Raw genomic sequence first — 12495 nt, 5'->3', positions numbered from 1 at the left:
TCCAACATGAAACTGCGGAATTGGAATTAATTTGCAAACTGGACACCATCAGATTAGGCCTGAATAAAGACTGGGAGTGGTTGGGTTATTACAAAACCTAAACCTATTTTTCCCAATACTGATTTCCCCCTATTGTTACTCACACCTTCTTGCCAACTGTCTGAAATGGGCCACTCTCATTACCACTTCCAAAGTTATCTTTCCTCCCTTGGTATCCTTCTGTTAAGTGAATTGTCTCGTTAGACTGACCTGACACCTGATAAGGCAACTCCCATCCTTTCGTGTATTGATTCCTGCTCCTGTATTTTCCACTTTATGCATCTGATGAAGTGGGTTCTAGCCCACGAAAGCTTATGTCCCAATAAATGTGTTAGTTTCTAAGGTGCCACAAGGACTCCTCATTGTTTTTGCTGATACAGACTAAGACGGCTACCACTCTGAAACCTTGCAAGGCACTGTTTTCTTGTAGCATTAGTCCATAAAAGTGCTGGCAAAAAGTATCATTAATGTATTTCTTTATGTTTATAGTTAGTTTATAGTATGTAAACAGGCAGATCGACAAGAAATGGTTGAGGATTAGTTATTGAAAGCTACATTCCAGAAATCAGAAGTGGGCTGGTGCCTTTGTCGAGCACATAAACATAGGCCTTGAATGAAAGGACTGAAGGGAGTTTTAGCTGAGTCTCTTTCTGAACCTTTACTGAGGTACACCCAACTGGAATATGGTAGTTTCTATTCCCTAGAGTCTCCTCAGTGATACGGAGTAGGAAGCCAGATTCTGCTGCTGGCAGGAGAACACTCTGGATTAAACGTTGCCAGTCGGTGTTTTGCCCAGAACTCCCGCTCCTTGTTGATGGTTGCTGGAATGTTCCCAGACTCAGTAGCCTCGAGGAGTCACATTACATTGCTGCTACTATAATGCCAAGATTAGCATTTTCCAGTGTTGCCAGCGCTAAGCATTCAAAAATCATGAGTCAGGCCCTCCAAAGTTATTAGATTGGCTTAAAAATCATATGATCTTTTTAAAAAAAATGCACTTTTTTTTCCTTTTGTCTTCTGGATTCTGAGCCTTTAGGGTGCACTTGGGTCACATTTTCAAGGTTTTCTCTGCCACCAGGAGGGCTAGAAACTTCTTATTGAAGAAATGAAAGCTGAGATTCTGGTGTGATCACTCGCCTCCAGGAGCTGGAGATTTAAGAAAAACAACAAATATCATGAGAATTGCGATGAAATTGCAAATGTTGGCAACACTGTAAATGTTGGGCCTGATTGTTAGTGGTCTCCAGCTGGTGTGTGTGCAATCTTGCACATGTACTTTGCACTGTCACACTTGTAAGTGATCCATTTGTCAGTTCGTGAAAATTGTGATTTGCATGTGAAAATGCACAGGGGCTGCAATCTATTAGCTGGATGTGCAGGTGTTCCTGCTTGAATGTACTTGTGCAGGTTTGCACATCTAACGTTGCACACACAGAGGTGCAGGCCAGGTTGTGGTCTGTAATAGAGTGTACAGGCTCTTTGAGATTTATGGGGAGCCCTCCCGGTTCAGTAATCCCCTGTTCCAGATTTGCCCATAAAGACCCTGTGAAACAGGAGATGTGGTCCCTGAGGGGCAGGCAGTGGTTGCAGGCAGTGGTTGCAGGAAGGTTTATAGAGAAGCTCCTTCTTCAGAGCTCAGCTTTTGGGTCCAAGGCTGGGGCAGGTTGGGCTGCAGTTCCCCTCCCAGTCAGAGGGAAGGAGCGGCTAACTCTTGGTGAGCTCAGCCAGTCGTTCTTTGAGAACAAGGCCTGCTGGGATATGTAGTCCACATGGTAGTTATAGTCAGACTCTAGAGTCTGGCAGAGCATGTTGGGAAATAAGGGGAGATAATGAGAGTTCCTTGGGGTGAGTGAGAGACCTTGTGGCAGCCCCCTGGGACTTGCTGCTGTGCAGTGCCTGTGGGGCAGCCCCTCTGAACAAACGCCTGGCACTGCTGCCTTGGCAAGTCCACGGCAAAGGAAGGGACTTCGGCTCCTGCTGCAGGCAGCTGCTCCCCTCCTACTGGCTGCCTTCCCGCTTCCCACCTCCTGGGAGAGAACAGCCAGTCCGGCTGCCGGTGCTCCTGCCCAACTGGTACCAAGGAGATTTGGGTAGGCAAGCGGGACGGCTGAGAGGAGCCGCATAGCTCCGGGGCCGGCTTTTTGCCCTCCTCCCCCAGGCCTCCCACTGACAGTGGGTTGGCACCTTCCTCCCACCTCCTCTCTGTGCTGCACCCTGGGAAGTGGCAGAGGAGGAGCCCTGTTGGAGCTGCTCCAGCCTGGCAGTGGTGAGTGCCCCAGGGCTGCTCTCCCAGGCCTGGAGGTGCAGTCTGCACCATGCAGAGCCTCCACAGCTGCAGGAGGAGCAGGGGTGGCGCTGTAAGCCAGGGGCAGATTGACTGACTGGGGCTGGGGTGCGTAATGAGTGGAGGTCGGTGTGCAGGGGACACAGGCACATCATGCTGCATACAAGAGCTGGCTTGGCCAAACCAATTATCATACACGGGAGGGCTGGTAGGAGAGATTCAAATATCAGGAGACAGACCAAAAATCTATGATTAATTCCCAGCTCAGAACCACTCGTGGCAGCTGGAGGGTATTTTCCCAGAGCCTGTTGATAGGTGGCTGGCTACCACCCCTCCTGCTAGAAGCCCCGCAGTGCTCCCTCCATTAGCGCTCCTTGTACTCTTTTGAGTGAGATCTTGGAAAAGTGAGATCTTGGAAGAGTGTTGCCATTTTCCTAATATAATAAAAATACTGTAATGATAAATAATTAATAATAAATAGTGTGTAATAAGCATGTCATAAAAACAAATTTTATGTTTCCAAGATCACTGCTTTTATAATTTATACTCAGGTACAGGAGAAAATCCCTGGAAATATTCATTTTTAAAAGGGGGTTCACGAGACTTGACATGCTAGTTCACAGGCTGTTAAAGTTTGGGAACCACTGCTCTAGGATGTGGGAATCCTTCTGTTTTCTAAACCCAGCTTCTCTGTGCCCTTGTCCAGGTCACTTCACATCTTTGTGCCTCATTTCCCCCATCTTTAAAACGGAGATAATAATTGTGCACGAGGCCACCTTGCAACATGTTAATTCCTTATGCTTAACCATCTGTTCTGCCTTGTATGTAGCTGTGACACTCTGAGTACCTTTCCCAGACCTGAAAAAGAGCTCTGTGTAGGGAGAAAGCTGGTCTCTTTCACCAACAAACATTGGTCCAATAAAAGATATGACCTCTCCCACCTTGTCTCTCTCATATCCTAAGGCCAACACAGTACAGCAACACTGCAAACTGTAATAGGGAGCCAGTCATCTTTTCTGTCACAAAGACTGTGGTGACCTCTTTCTATCACTGGTGCTGAAATGCTTTTCTCCTCCCCATAGGTTCAGTACTGTGGATTGCTGTTCCACCATGAAGGCTGGCCCCTCTGTGTCCATGAGAAGATTGTAGTCCAGCTGGCCTCCATAGACTGGCGAACCTTAAAGCCTGGTGACTTCTACCTGCAGGTGGTGCCCTACCTAAAGAAGTCGCCACGAATAGTACTGAAATGTTTGGCAAACGACAAACATAATGTAGAGGAAGTTGTGGTCCCAGAGGTCTCCTACACCTCTATTTTTTCTGTGGAATGGTTGGAGTCCATCAATGGAGAGCGGATGGGTACAGCGCTGGAAAATTGTTTACTAGCCTCTGATGATAAAATATTCCGGGTTCCCTGGGATAAAATCGTCAATCCTGAATTTATTGATAAACCAAAAATAATTGAAAATAATATCACAGCTCTCAAAATGGCTAAAGAATCTTCAAATTTGTGCTTCCCAATGGAGCATCCCAAATGCAACTCACCTGCTCCTGGACCTCAAGCTTTGCTGGAGCAAGAAGTGATGCAGGACAATTTGGTCATTAGCAGGACTACTCAGGAATCAGCTGACCCCATTATTAATGGTATGAATCCTGTGCCCCTGGAGGACTCTGAAAGCGACCCTGAAGGAGAGTACGTAGAGCTCACGGAAGTTTCATTGCCAAGATTTGGGCCACAAGTGGGCTCCTTAACCCAATCGATCGCCTTAAATTCTAGAACTCAGCCCAGACCAAGAGTGAATGTCTCTAAAGACAAACACAGGCTTATTGTCCTTCGGGACAGTAGCACATGTTCAAAGAACTTGGTTTGTTCAGCACTCATACAAAAGCAGCACGGTCAGACGAACACACCGAGGGCCTCTTATTCAGGGGCTCATGAAAATGGAATTCATTTGGAAAACAAAATGATGCGACGTGGTGAAGTGTTACCAAAATGTCAGCTGGAATCAAATGATCCTGGCAGCATGGGGAATTCAGACTCTAACTTTCACACAGCTGCATCTGCAGCCAGCAGTGCAGAGAGTTCATCCTCCATGGGGCAAGGGGCACACAGTGAGCACACGATAGACTGGAGATATGCAATGTGCAGTTACAATGATGTTTGTGCTGGAGACAGTGCTGAATGCAAGGAACAATTAGTAGAGACTCCTGGAAAAATGGAAGCTGAAAATGATAGGGCAGAAACTGGGAAAGAAACCACAGAGCCAAGCCCAGAAGCACTTTCATTTAATGCTGCTGCTAGGGAGGGAATGCAAAACCAGTTCAGAGCCCATGACCACTGTGACAGCACCCGGGTGCATTTTGCTCCGATTTCTGTCACGGGACATTCCACAGCAAACTGCAGACTTGAGGAAGACTCTGGCATTCAGATTACATCTGAATCCTCAGGTCTGACAGAACAATGCTTCCGTTCATCAGTGGATGTGCCAGATAGAATTGTAGAACACAATCACTGCAGTAATCCGCTAGCAGAACATCGTCCTCCGTTAAGTCAACCTCCAAAGTTGAACCGAGGACAAGCAGACCAGTTAGGAGAGTTAGGCAGTGGAGTTAGTGTTGAGGAAGTCTGCAAAGAGACTGATGAACCAACATTCACTGGGAACGAGAAGCAGAATAGCCATACATACTCCTCTGCTGTTGACAGGGGGGTGGATGGATACTTGCCACAGGACAAAGGACAGGAGGTCATGGGCTGTACACAACAGAAAGTAGAAGAACCCAAACTACTCCAAACTTCTGGGCTAACAGAGATCAGACAGACAGCAAAATGGCTAGATAACAATGGCACAATGGTAGGAGTACATACAGAGCGCTCGTGCCAAACTGAAACCAAAAGGGATAGAGAGAAATGTGAGGAGAAACAAAGCTGTGTGGAAATCCAGTGTCATAAAAGTGTAGCGAACTCTGTGCTATTGCAAACCCCAGCAGAAGGGGTTGGCCTGGAATGTGTGGCAGGACAGGATTTGCAAGGGGGTCTGGAGAACAAACAAGGTGCTGCTGAACAAGAGAGATCATGCAGAAGGACCATCCTAAAGGCTGGAAATGAGTCGGCAGCCTTGGAAACTCTAGACATGCTGAAACCCAAAGCAGGGGAACTGGAGGCCACACTGCCATCTTGTCCACCTACGGATGGAGATAATACTAAGAGGCCAATGCAGCTGGCTGAATGGAGCAGCAATACAAAACCCACCCCTTCCAAGCAGGAAGCAGCTTCTCAGGATTCACCTTCTAAAGGTAAGCATCTGTCCTCTGTATTTGAGACACATATGCACACAGAGAGAAGGGCCCAGACAGCCTACCCCTGACAGGCAGCGGCCCTCCTGGAGAAAAAAAATTGGCAAAAGTTAAACACTGTTTAAATGCTAATTATATTTGTGCATTTAGATGAGCCTGTGGCTGAGAGAGGATTCTGGAAGCATTTACCTTGGCACTATGAATGTACACTGGCAGGAGAGGCATTATTCTCACCCAGAATCACTATGGCCTGGGGTTGTCATCCTACATTCAAGTGGGCATAGTGTGGGTATTTTGTCCAACACAACATTGCCAATCTTTAAAGCCCTTCCGTTGACCAGGTAATCCCCACTTCCCATGGTAATGTGCGCTTAATAAATATGCACAATAGAAATGTGTAATAATCATAGAAGATTAGGGTTGAAAGAGACCTCAGGAGATCATCTAGTCCAACCCTCTGCTCAAAGCAGGACCAACCCCAATAAATCATCCCATCATAACAGAATGTATATTGTTCTGACCCTTTCATAATTGAAGGCCAGATCTGGGAGGTTACCTGGGGCAGAAGGCTGCAGCAGAAAAAGGCCACAGGAAAACAGATAGGCTTTTTAATGTGACCTGAACACCAGATTGGGACTCTGGTGAAGTAGTGTAGAAAGCAAATCCTAGTACTGAGGACCCCCACTGAAAACGCCCTCTCTCCAACTCACTTATGATTAAACTAGCAGGCTGTTAGCCTGAGTAGCCTGGCTAATCGCAACGTTTCAGATGGGGAAGTGAAGGCACAGTGAAGTTAAGTGGCTTGACCCAAGTCACACAGTGTTTCAGTGGCTGAGCTGGGATCAGACCCCAGATCACCTGACATCCAGGCTTGTGCATTAATGAAATCACAATCCTTCCCACAGAGGAAACTGGCCACGCAGGTAAAATGTCAGGCTCCTGCATAAGGTTATATGGATGTAGTGTCTATTCAGACAGATTGCAATGCTCGAGTCATATTGTCTCGAGAGTTAGCAGAGCTACAGACCTATCCGTGCAGTTCAAATCCTCCAAAACATTGTACGGGCACAGGACACTCCAGTTAGACATCTCTAAGTCAAGGAAAAATTAGCAGGGGCCGGAATAGTAGAATTAGAGAACAGTTGAAAGGCAGTGGGAAACAGACCATGAAACTGCATTAGCTAGAGCTCACCTGACCAAATCTAAAGAGACAGATCTTGTGGGGTCTCAGTAGACAGATGGGAGCTTCCATGCAGTGCATGTACTGTAGACACAAAATTCCCACCTTCCTTTTGTTGCACTACAGCCATAACTGAGGTGTGGGATCTGGATACAAGCATAGTTGTTGTTACCTGACTGTTCCATGTCCAAAAGTTGCAGTATAGTCCGGGCCTAATTTCATCCCTGTAATTGGGCTAACGTCATACCCTATGTCTCTTGGACTGGCCATGTCTACATTGCAATCGAGAGGTGTGATTGCAGCATGTGTAGACGTAGCTAGATCAAAGTTAGCTCTAGTAACAATAGCAGCGAAGCCGTGGCAGCGGGAGCGGGTGCCAGGGGGCTTGTCCTGCCCTCTTAGGACCCTGGGTATGTACTTGCACAGCTGCCGCCCATGCTGTCCCAGCTTCACTGCTAGCTAGATCAAAGCTAGCTTGGGTATATCTACTGGCGCTGCAGTCACACCTCCTGATTGCGGTGTAGACATACCCACAGCTAGGGTGTGTCAACACTAAAGCACCAGGACACACTGGGACAGAGCTGGGTTTCCTGGCAGTTATAGGTGTAGAGAAGATTGGGCCTCAGTGTTCGTGAAAGTGACGTATTGACAGCTAGGGAAACCAACTTGCTCTACCTGTTGTTCTGGTACATTGTGGGTGAGTTCCCCCTGACAATGCTACCCCACTAATGAACATCAGTCCTGACCAGACACACCCACACAAACAATAGGAGTTCACTTCCATGCCCAGTGTGTAGGCTTTTCAGTGGTGGATGCTAGTACTTAACAACTGTGATGTGTCCTTAGAATGAGACACTCTCCACATGGGCTACAAAGCAGCCATTGGATGGTAACTGGTTTTAGTCATTGCCGTCTTGTGCCAGGTTTTGTCTGATGACCCAGAGGTGAAAGACCCATGGCTGGAAGTCAGAAAACCTGGGTATTCAGGTTGCCACACACTCTTTTAATGACCCTCGCCTCAGTGCTTCAATGTTCCCATCTGAAGAGTCCAAAAATAACTGATCCCAGTTGAGGTTATGAGATAATGAAAGTGAGAGATGCTGGCTGCTCTCCAGTTCACGTGCAATGTCTAATCACTGCAGTAGTGGAACTTAGTGACATAATACTTAGAGGGAAAGCAAAGGGCCTTTCTATTTCAAAAATACATTAGGGTTTTAAAGGTCACGACAGTGGAGATATTGCAGAAATAGGTGAGTCCCAGCCTGGATGTTGCTATTCTGAGCCGCGGCCCGTGGCCCTTCAGTTGAAAGGTCTTGTGTTAAAAATACTTTACTCAAAATATGAGTTAAGGGGTAGGGAAAACCAAAATGTTGTCTCAAAGCTGGCGGTACTTGGCTTTTAAAAATACTCAGAGTGTTTCCTTACCACTGGCACTACAATAAATTAAAGTGCAAAAGGGGATAATGTACCTCACGGAGGTGTGGGAAGCTTAGTTAGGTCGATAACATTTGTGAGGGCTTTGAAATCCTTGGATGGCAGGTGCTTGTTTAATTCGTTATGATTCATCTCGCCATTTCTAACCCAAACAACAACTAAGGCCTCGTCTGCACCTAAAATTTAGGTCAGCCTAGGTACATCACTCCGGATTTGAAAAATTCACCCCACCGAGAGATGTCACTAAACTGACCTGAGCCCCGGTATAAACACTGCTAGGCTGACAGAAGAATTCTTCCATCAACTAGCTGTTGCCTGTCAAGGGGGTAAGTTTACTACAGAACAGAAGAACCTCTTCCCTCACTGTAGTAAGTGTCTACACTGCAGCGGTGTAGCTGCAGTGCTGCAGCAGAGCCATTGTAGTGCTTGTAGTGTAGACATAACCTTAGAGATACAATTCCAAAGTGAACTAGACACAGTATTTACTATCCTTTTGGTATTCATTTCCAGGCGTGTTCCCTGCCAGCTGTTCTGTGTCTGTAAGTTCTAAGAGTTATAGAGTGAAATTCTTGATCGTTCACTTCATAGAATTGTAGAACTATAGGATTAAAAGGCACTGCAGGGGTCATGCAATCTAACCCGCGGCCAGTTCACGTTATAGTTGAGGTTGTAAAACTGTTGCCATTATAATCCCATATTTCATCACACCCCTGACGTCCTGAGACAGTCCCAAATTGAGCTGAAACATACTTTGCTTGATCTCTACCCAAAAGTGAAGTGTCTTTGGAAAGTCTAAGCAAAGCCCCTTCTGCTGTGTCTGAGTTGGGATAGCACAGCAAACTCCCGCTGCTCCCAGGTACAGACATTCCAGCTGCCATTTCCCCTGGACTGATAACGTAAAGACAAGGCAGATTTGTCATGGAAGGAGTCCTCATTTGGAAAAAAAGAGTTGGCTATTAATGACATAGTTACGTGACTGAAAAATCACTTCCGAGCATGTTCAGCAGCATCTAAGATTTTTTTACCGCCCTGCCCACTAGTGATGTTACAGTGCGCACCGGGATCAGGCCAGAATCATGGACTGGGCTGAATCTGCAAGAGCTGAGGCTCTTCGGCTGTCGATGGGGCAGTTTGCAAGAGGAATACCAATGTCCGTTTGCAACCTGCACAGCCCAGCCTTCTCCCACAATTGCTGCCTTAACCTCAGGGAAAGGAGAAATCTGCAGCTGTGGCAAATTCATTCGCCCCTGCTCTCACTGCAGATTTTTCTGCAATCTGCTACATTCTGCAATCTCCTTTTTTAAAAAATTAAGCTCTCCGCCCTCTTCCCAACTTTGCAGTAACATAATGTGATAGACCCAGGCCAGTTGGGAACAGCAGCGTATTAGAAGGGAGATATACTGGCCACTGGATATGCAGTTTTCTGTTCCCTGAGTGACCAGAGCAGGGGCTGCTCCAGGCTAATGAGAACACCTGACTAAGAGTCAGGTAAGGCATTTAAGCACCTGACTCTAATTAAGGCCCCTCTGATGCTATACAAGGGCTCACTCCAGTCAGGCCTGGGGGAGCCAGAGGAGAGGAGAGGAGAGGAAAGGAACGGAACGGAACGGAATGGAACAGAACGGAACTAGGAGCAAGAGGTATGCAAGAAGCTGAGAGTGAGTAGGCATACTGCTGGAGGACTGAGAAGTACAAGCGTTATCAGTCATTGGGAGGAAGGTCCTGTGGTGAGAATAAAGAAGGTGTTGGGAGGAGGCCATGGGGAAGTAGCCCAGGGAGTTGTAGCTGTCACACAGCTGTACCAGGAGGCACTCTAGACAGCTGCAGTCCACAGGACCCTGGGCTGGAACCTGGAGTAGAAGGTGGGCCCGGGTTCCCCCCAAACCTCCCAACTCCTGATCAAACCCAGGAGGAATTGACCTGGATTGTGGCTTCTTCCAGAGGGGAAGGTTTCTGAGCTGTTTCCCGGCCCACAGGGTGAATCTGTGTGGTGAACAAATCTGCCAATAAGCGCAGGACCCACCAAGGTAGAGGAAGAACTTTGTCACAATAAACAGTTGTGCTGCAGCCCTGTTATCAGTGAGGTGTGAATGCCCCAACCTGGCTGGGCCAGTGAAATACTTACTTCATGAAGCCCAGGAATTGGCTTTTTCATGACCAAGCAGAAATCAGGCTGGTGCAGTGTGAAGGCTGCACTGCTCCAGCATGGTTAGCCCCCTGCCCAACTGGCTTTGGCTTCCTGGCCTTCTGGTCTGGGAAGCCCAGTGGCCTGCAGTCCCCTGTAGCTCACCCCAGGAGATTTTCCTCCTTTTCCTTCTCTCCCCTCTAGTCTTCCCATGGGCTTGTTCCTTACAACTGCCTAGGTTCCTCCTTCTTCTTTCTAGTCCTGCCCTCTGGGCAAATGGAAGTCAAGGGCCAGTAGCCCTTTCTTCCTCTGGCATCTCCAGGGGCAACAGTCCTTTCTCTCCCTCTCACTTCTCCTCGGGTTCCCCCTTCCAGCCTCTCCCTTTTAATATCCCTAGGTACCCCTTTCTTTCCTGCCCCCTCCCAGCATGGAGAGCCATAAGGAGTTGAGGAGCGCTAGCCTGCAGAAGACACTTGTACCCAGTGTTTTTTCCATCTATATTTGTCCAGCCCAGACAGTGGGAATTGGGACATTGAGTGGAACTTTGGAGTGGATGGCTAGTGTGCCAGGACACTGGATCAGGACTGACTCAGCTGTGAATCACCTGGGTTTGCTTGGGGTCCACTGTTAACTGCTGACCCCCCCTGCTGATGGCAGCACAAAGGGTGAAGCCACGAGCATGCACAATTCATTCATATTTTGAAAAAATGTCCCTGCTAGAATCGCTTACTTGCAGCTTTGATCTGTGCTGTGGTGAGAGTGGCTGTACCTCTGAGAGGTGCCGTTCCTCATCAGTTCAGCCAGAGCTTCAGTGTTCTGCAAACATATTTGTTCTTGCATTTAATATATTACAAATAGTGATGTAGTCTAGGTGCAGAAGCAGGGGGGGTGGATTCCCTGGTTTGGGTGAGGAATGGTCAATGCTCAGCTCACAGCTGCCCTGCGATCTGTCCAGTGCTGGGCAGCGGTTGGGATGATGAGAGTGAGACGTTCCCGTGTGCTGAATTCCTTTCAGGCTCTTTCCGCTTCTCTCCTTGTGGTTTGTAGTGGTTACCTTTCCTTGCTGCTCCAGATGGACACAGCTTTGCCAGTTACCCTCCTGGGTGACCATTCTGCAGCACAGGTTGCACCTGCTTGTAGTGATGCAATTACTAATCCAAAGCAAACGCTCTCATTGGGACTGCAGGCTGGCTAGCCACAGAATCCCACATCCCCTGCACCAAATCATAATGACAATTCTCCAAACATACCTGTCAGTTCAGGGCAACTGCACCTGTATTTCTGCTGTGTTCCGGCCAGGGCCCCCATCCTCAGGCCTCCGTCTCCCCAGCTGTTGGCTATCTGGATGGAGACCCATCTCCCTCTCTCTTCCCTGCCTTCACTGTGTTATTCCCAGTGCAGACACGTTGCCCAAGAACACCTGCTTGCTTTCTCTAGAGAGGTGGTTAACGAGTGTAATGGCTACTGAGGTACCAGGCAGCACTTCCTATGCAAGCTTACTTGATTCTTAAGCTATTACAGAGGAATCATATTAAACACAATAAAAGAGCCTACATGCATGCTAACAAGCTTACCAGGGTTCACCCCAGCCCCAACATGGCAGGAGCAGTCCATCACCCCGCCACCCAAGGGGATACCTTGTCATTACAAGTTCATCACAGCTTTATCCCAGAACAAGCCACCAATCTTATGTGGCCTCAGTAGCCCCAGTCCTTCCAATCCTGCTCTAAGGACTGGGGCCCTCTGTGGACCTGGGGTCCTGTCCATTTTCTGGAACAGGAAGCAGACCCTGTCTTTGTCTGCCGGGTCCCTGGGGAATCCAGTTTGAACTAGTGTATGTTCATCTTTCCAGGGGTGGCTTCTCTAGAGATGTCCCACCTGAGTGAATTAGCCTGATCACTCCCTGCTATTCTCTTGTTTACACTTCCTGTGGAAATACATAAATTCCACATAAACAACCTCATTTTTAATACAGCGGACCCCAGTTCAGTAAGGTTGAACTCCATTCAGTAAAGTTTATCTTACTTCCATAAGATTTGTTTGGGATATTAGAGGATATTATGGCCATGTCTACATCTAAAGTTTTGCAGCGCTGGTTGTTACAGCTGTATTAGTACAGCTGTATAGGGCCAGCGCTGCAGA

The 12495-nt window shown here is 47.7% G+C and overlaps 1 protein-coding gene across 2 annotated transcripts in view; it reads left to right on the top strand.

The window, feature by feature from the left end:
* Positions 1–12495, top strand: part of PLEKHG4 (pleckstrin homology and RhoGEF domain containing G4) — a 165290-nt gene that overhangs the window by 35030 nt on the left and 117765 nt on the right. For both annotated transcript variants that reach the window (XM_050923147.1, XM_050923146.1), the window contains one exon: positions 3406–5614. In XM_050923147.1, coding sequence (XP_050779104.1) covers positions 3406–5614 — 2209 coding nt within the window. The remainder of the gene's footprint in view (positions 1–3405; positions 5615–12495) is intronic.

This window comes from Gopherus flavomarginatus, chromosome 14, assembly GCF_025201925.1.
Source record: "Gopherus flavomarginatus isolate rGopFla2 chromosome 14, rGopFla2.mat.asm, whole genome shotgun sequence".
Taxonomy (NCBI): domain Eukaryota; kingdom Metazoa; phylum Chordata; order Testudines; family Testudinidae; genus Gopherus; species Gopherus flavomarginatus.
The sequence above is the reverse complement of the archived record's forward strand: the minus strand, read 5'-3'. Positions and strand labels throughout refer to the sequence as shown.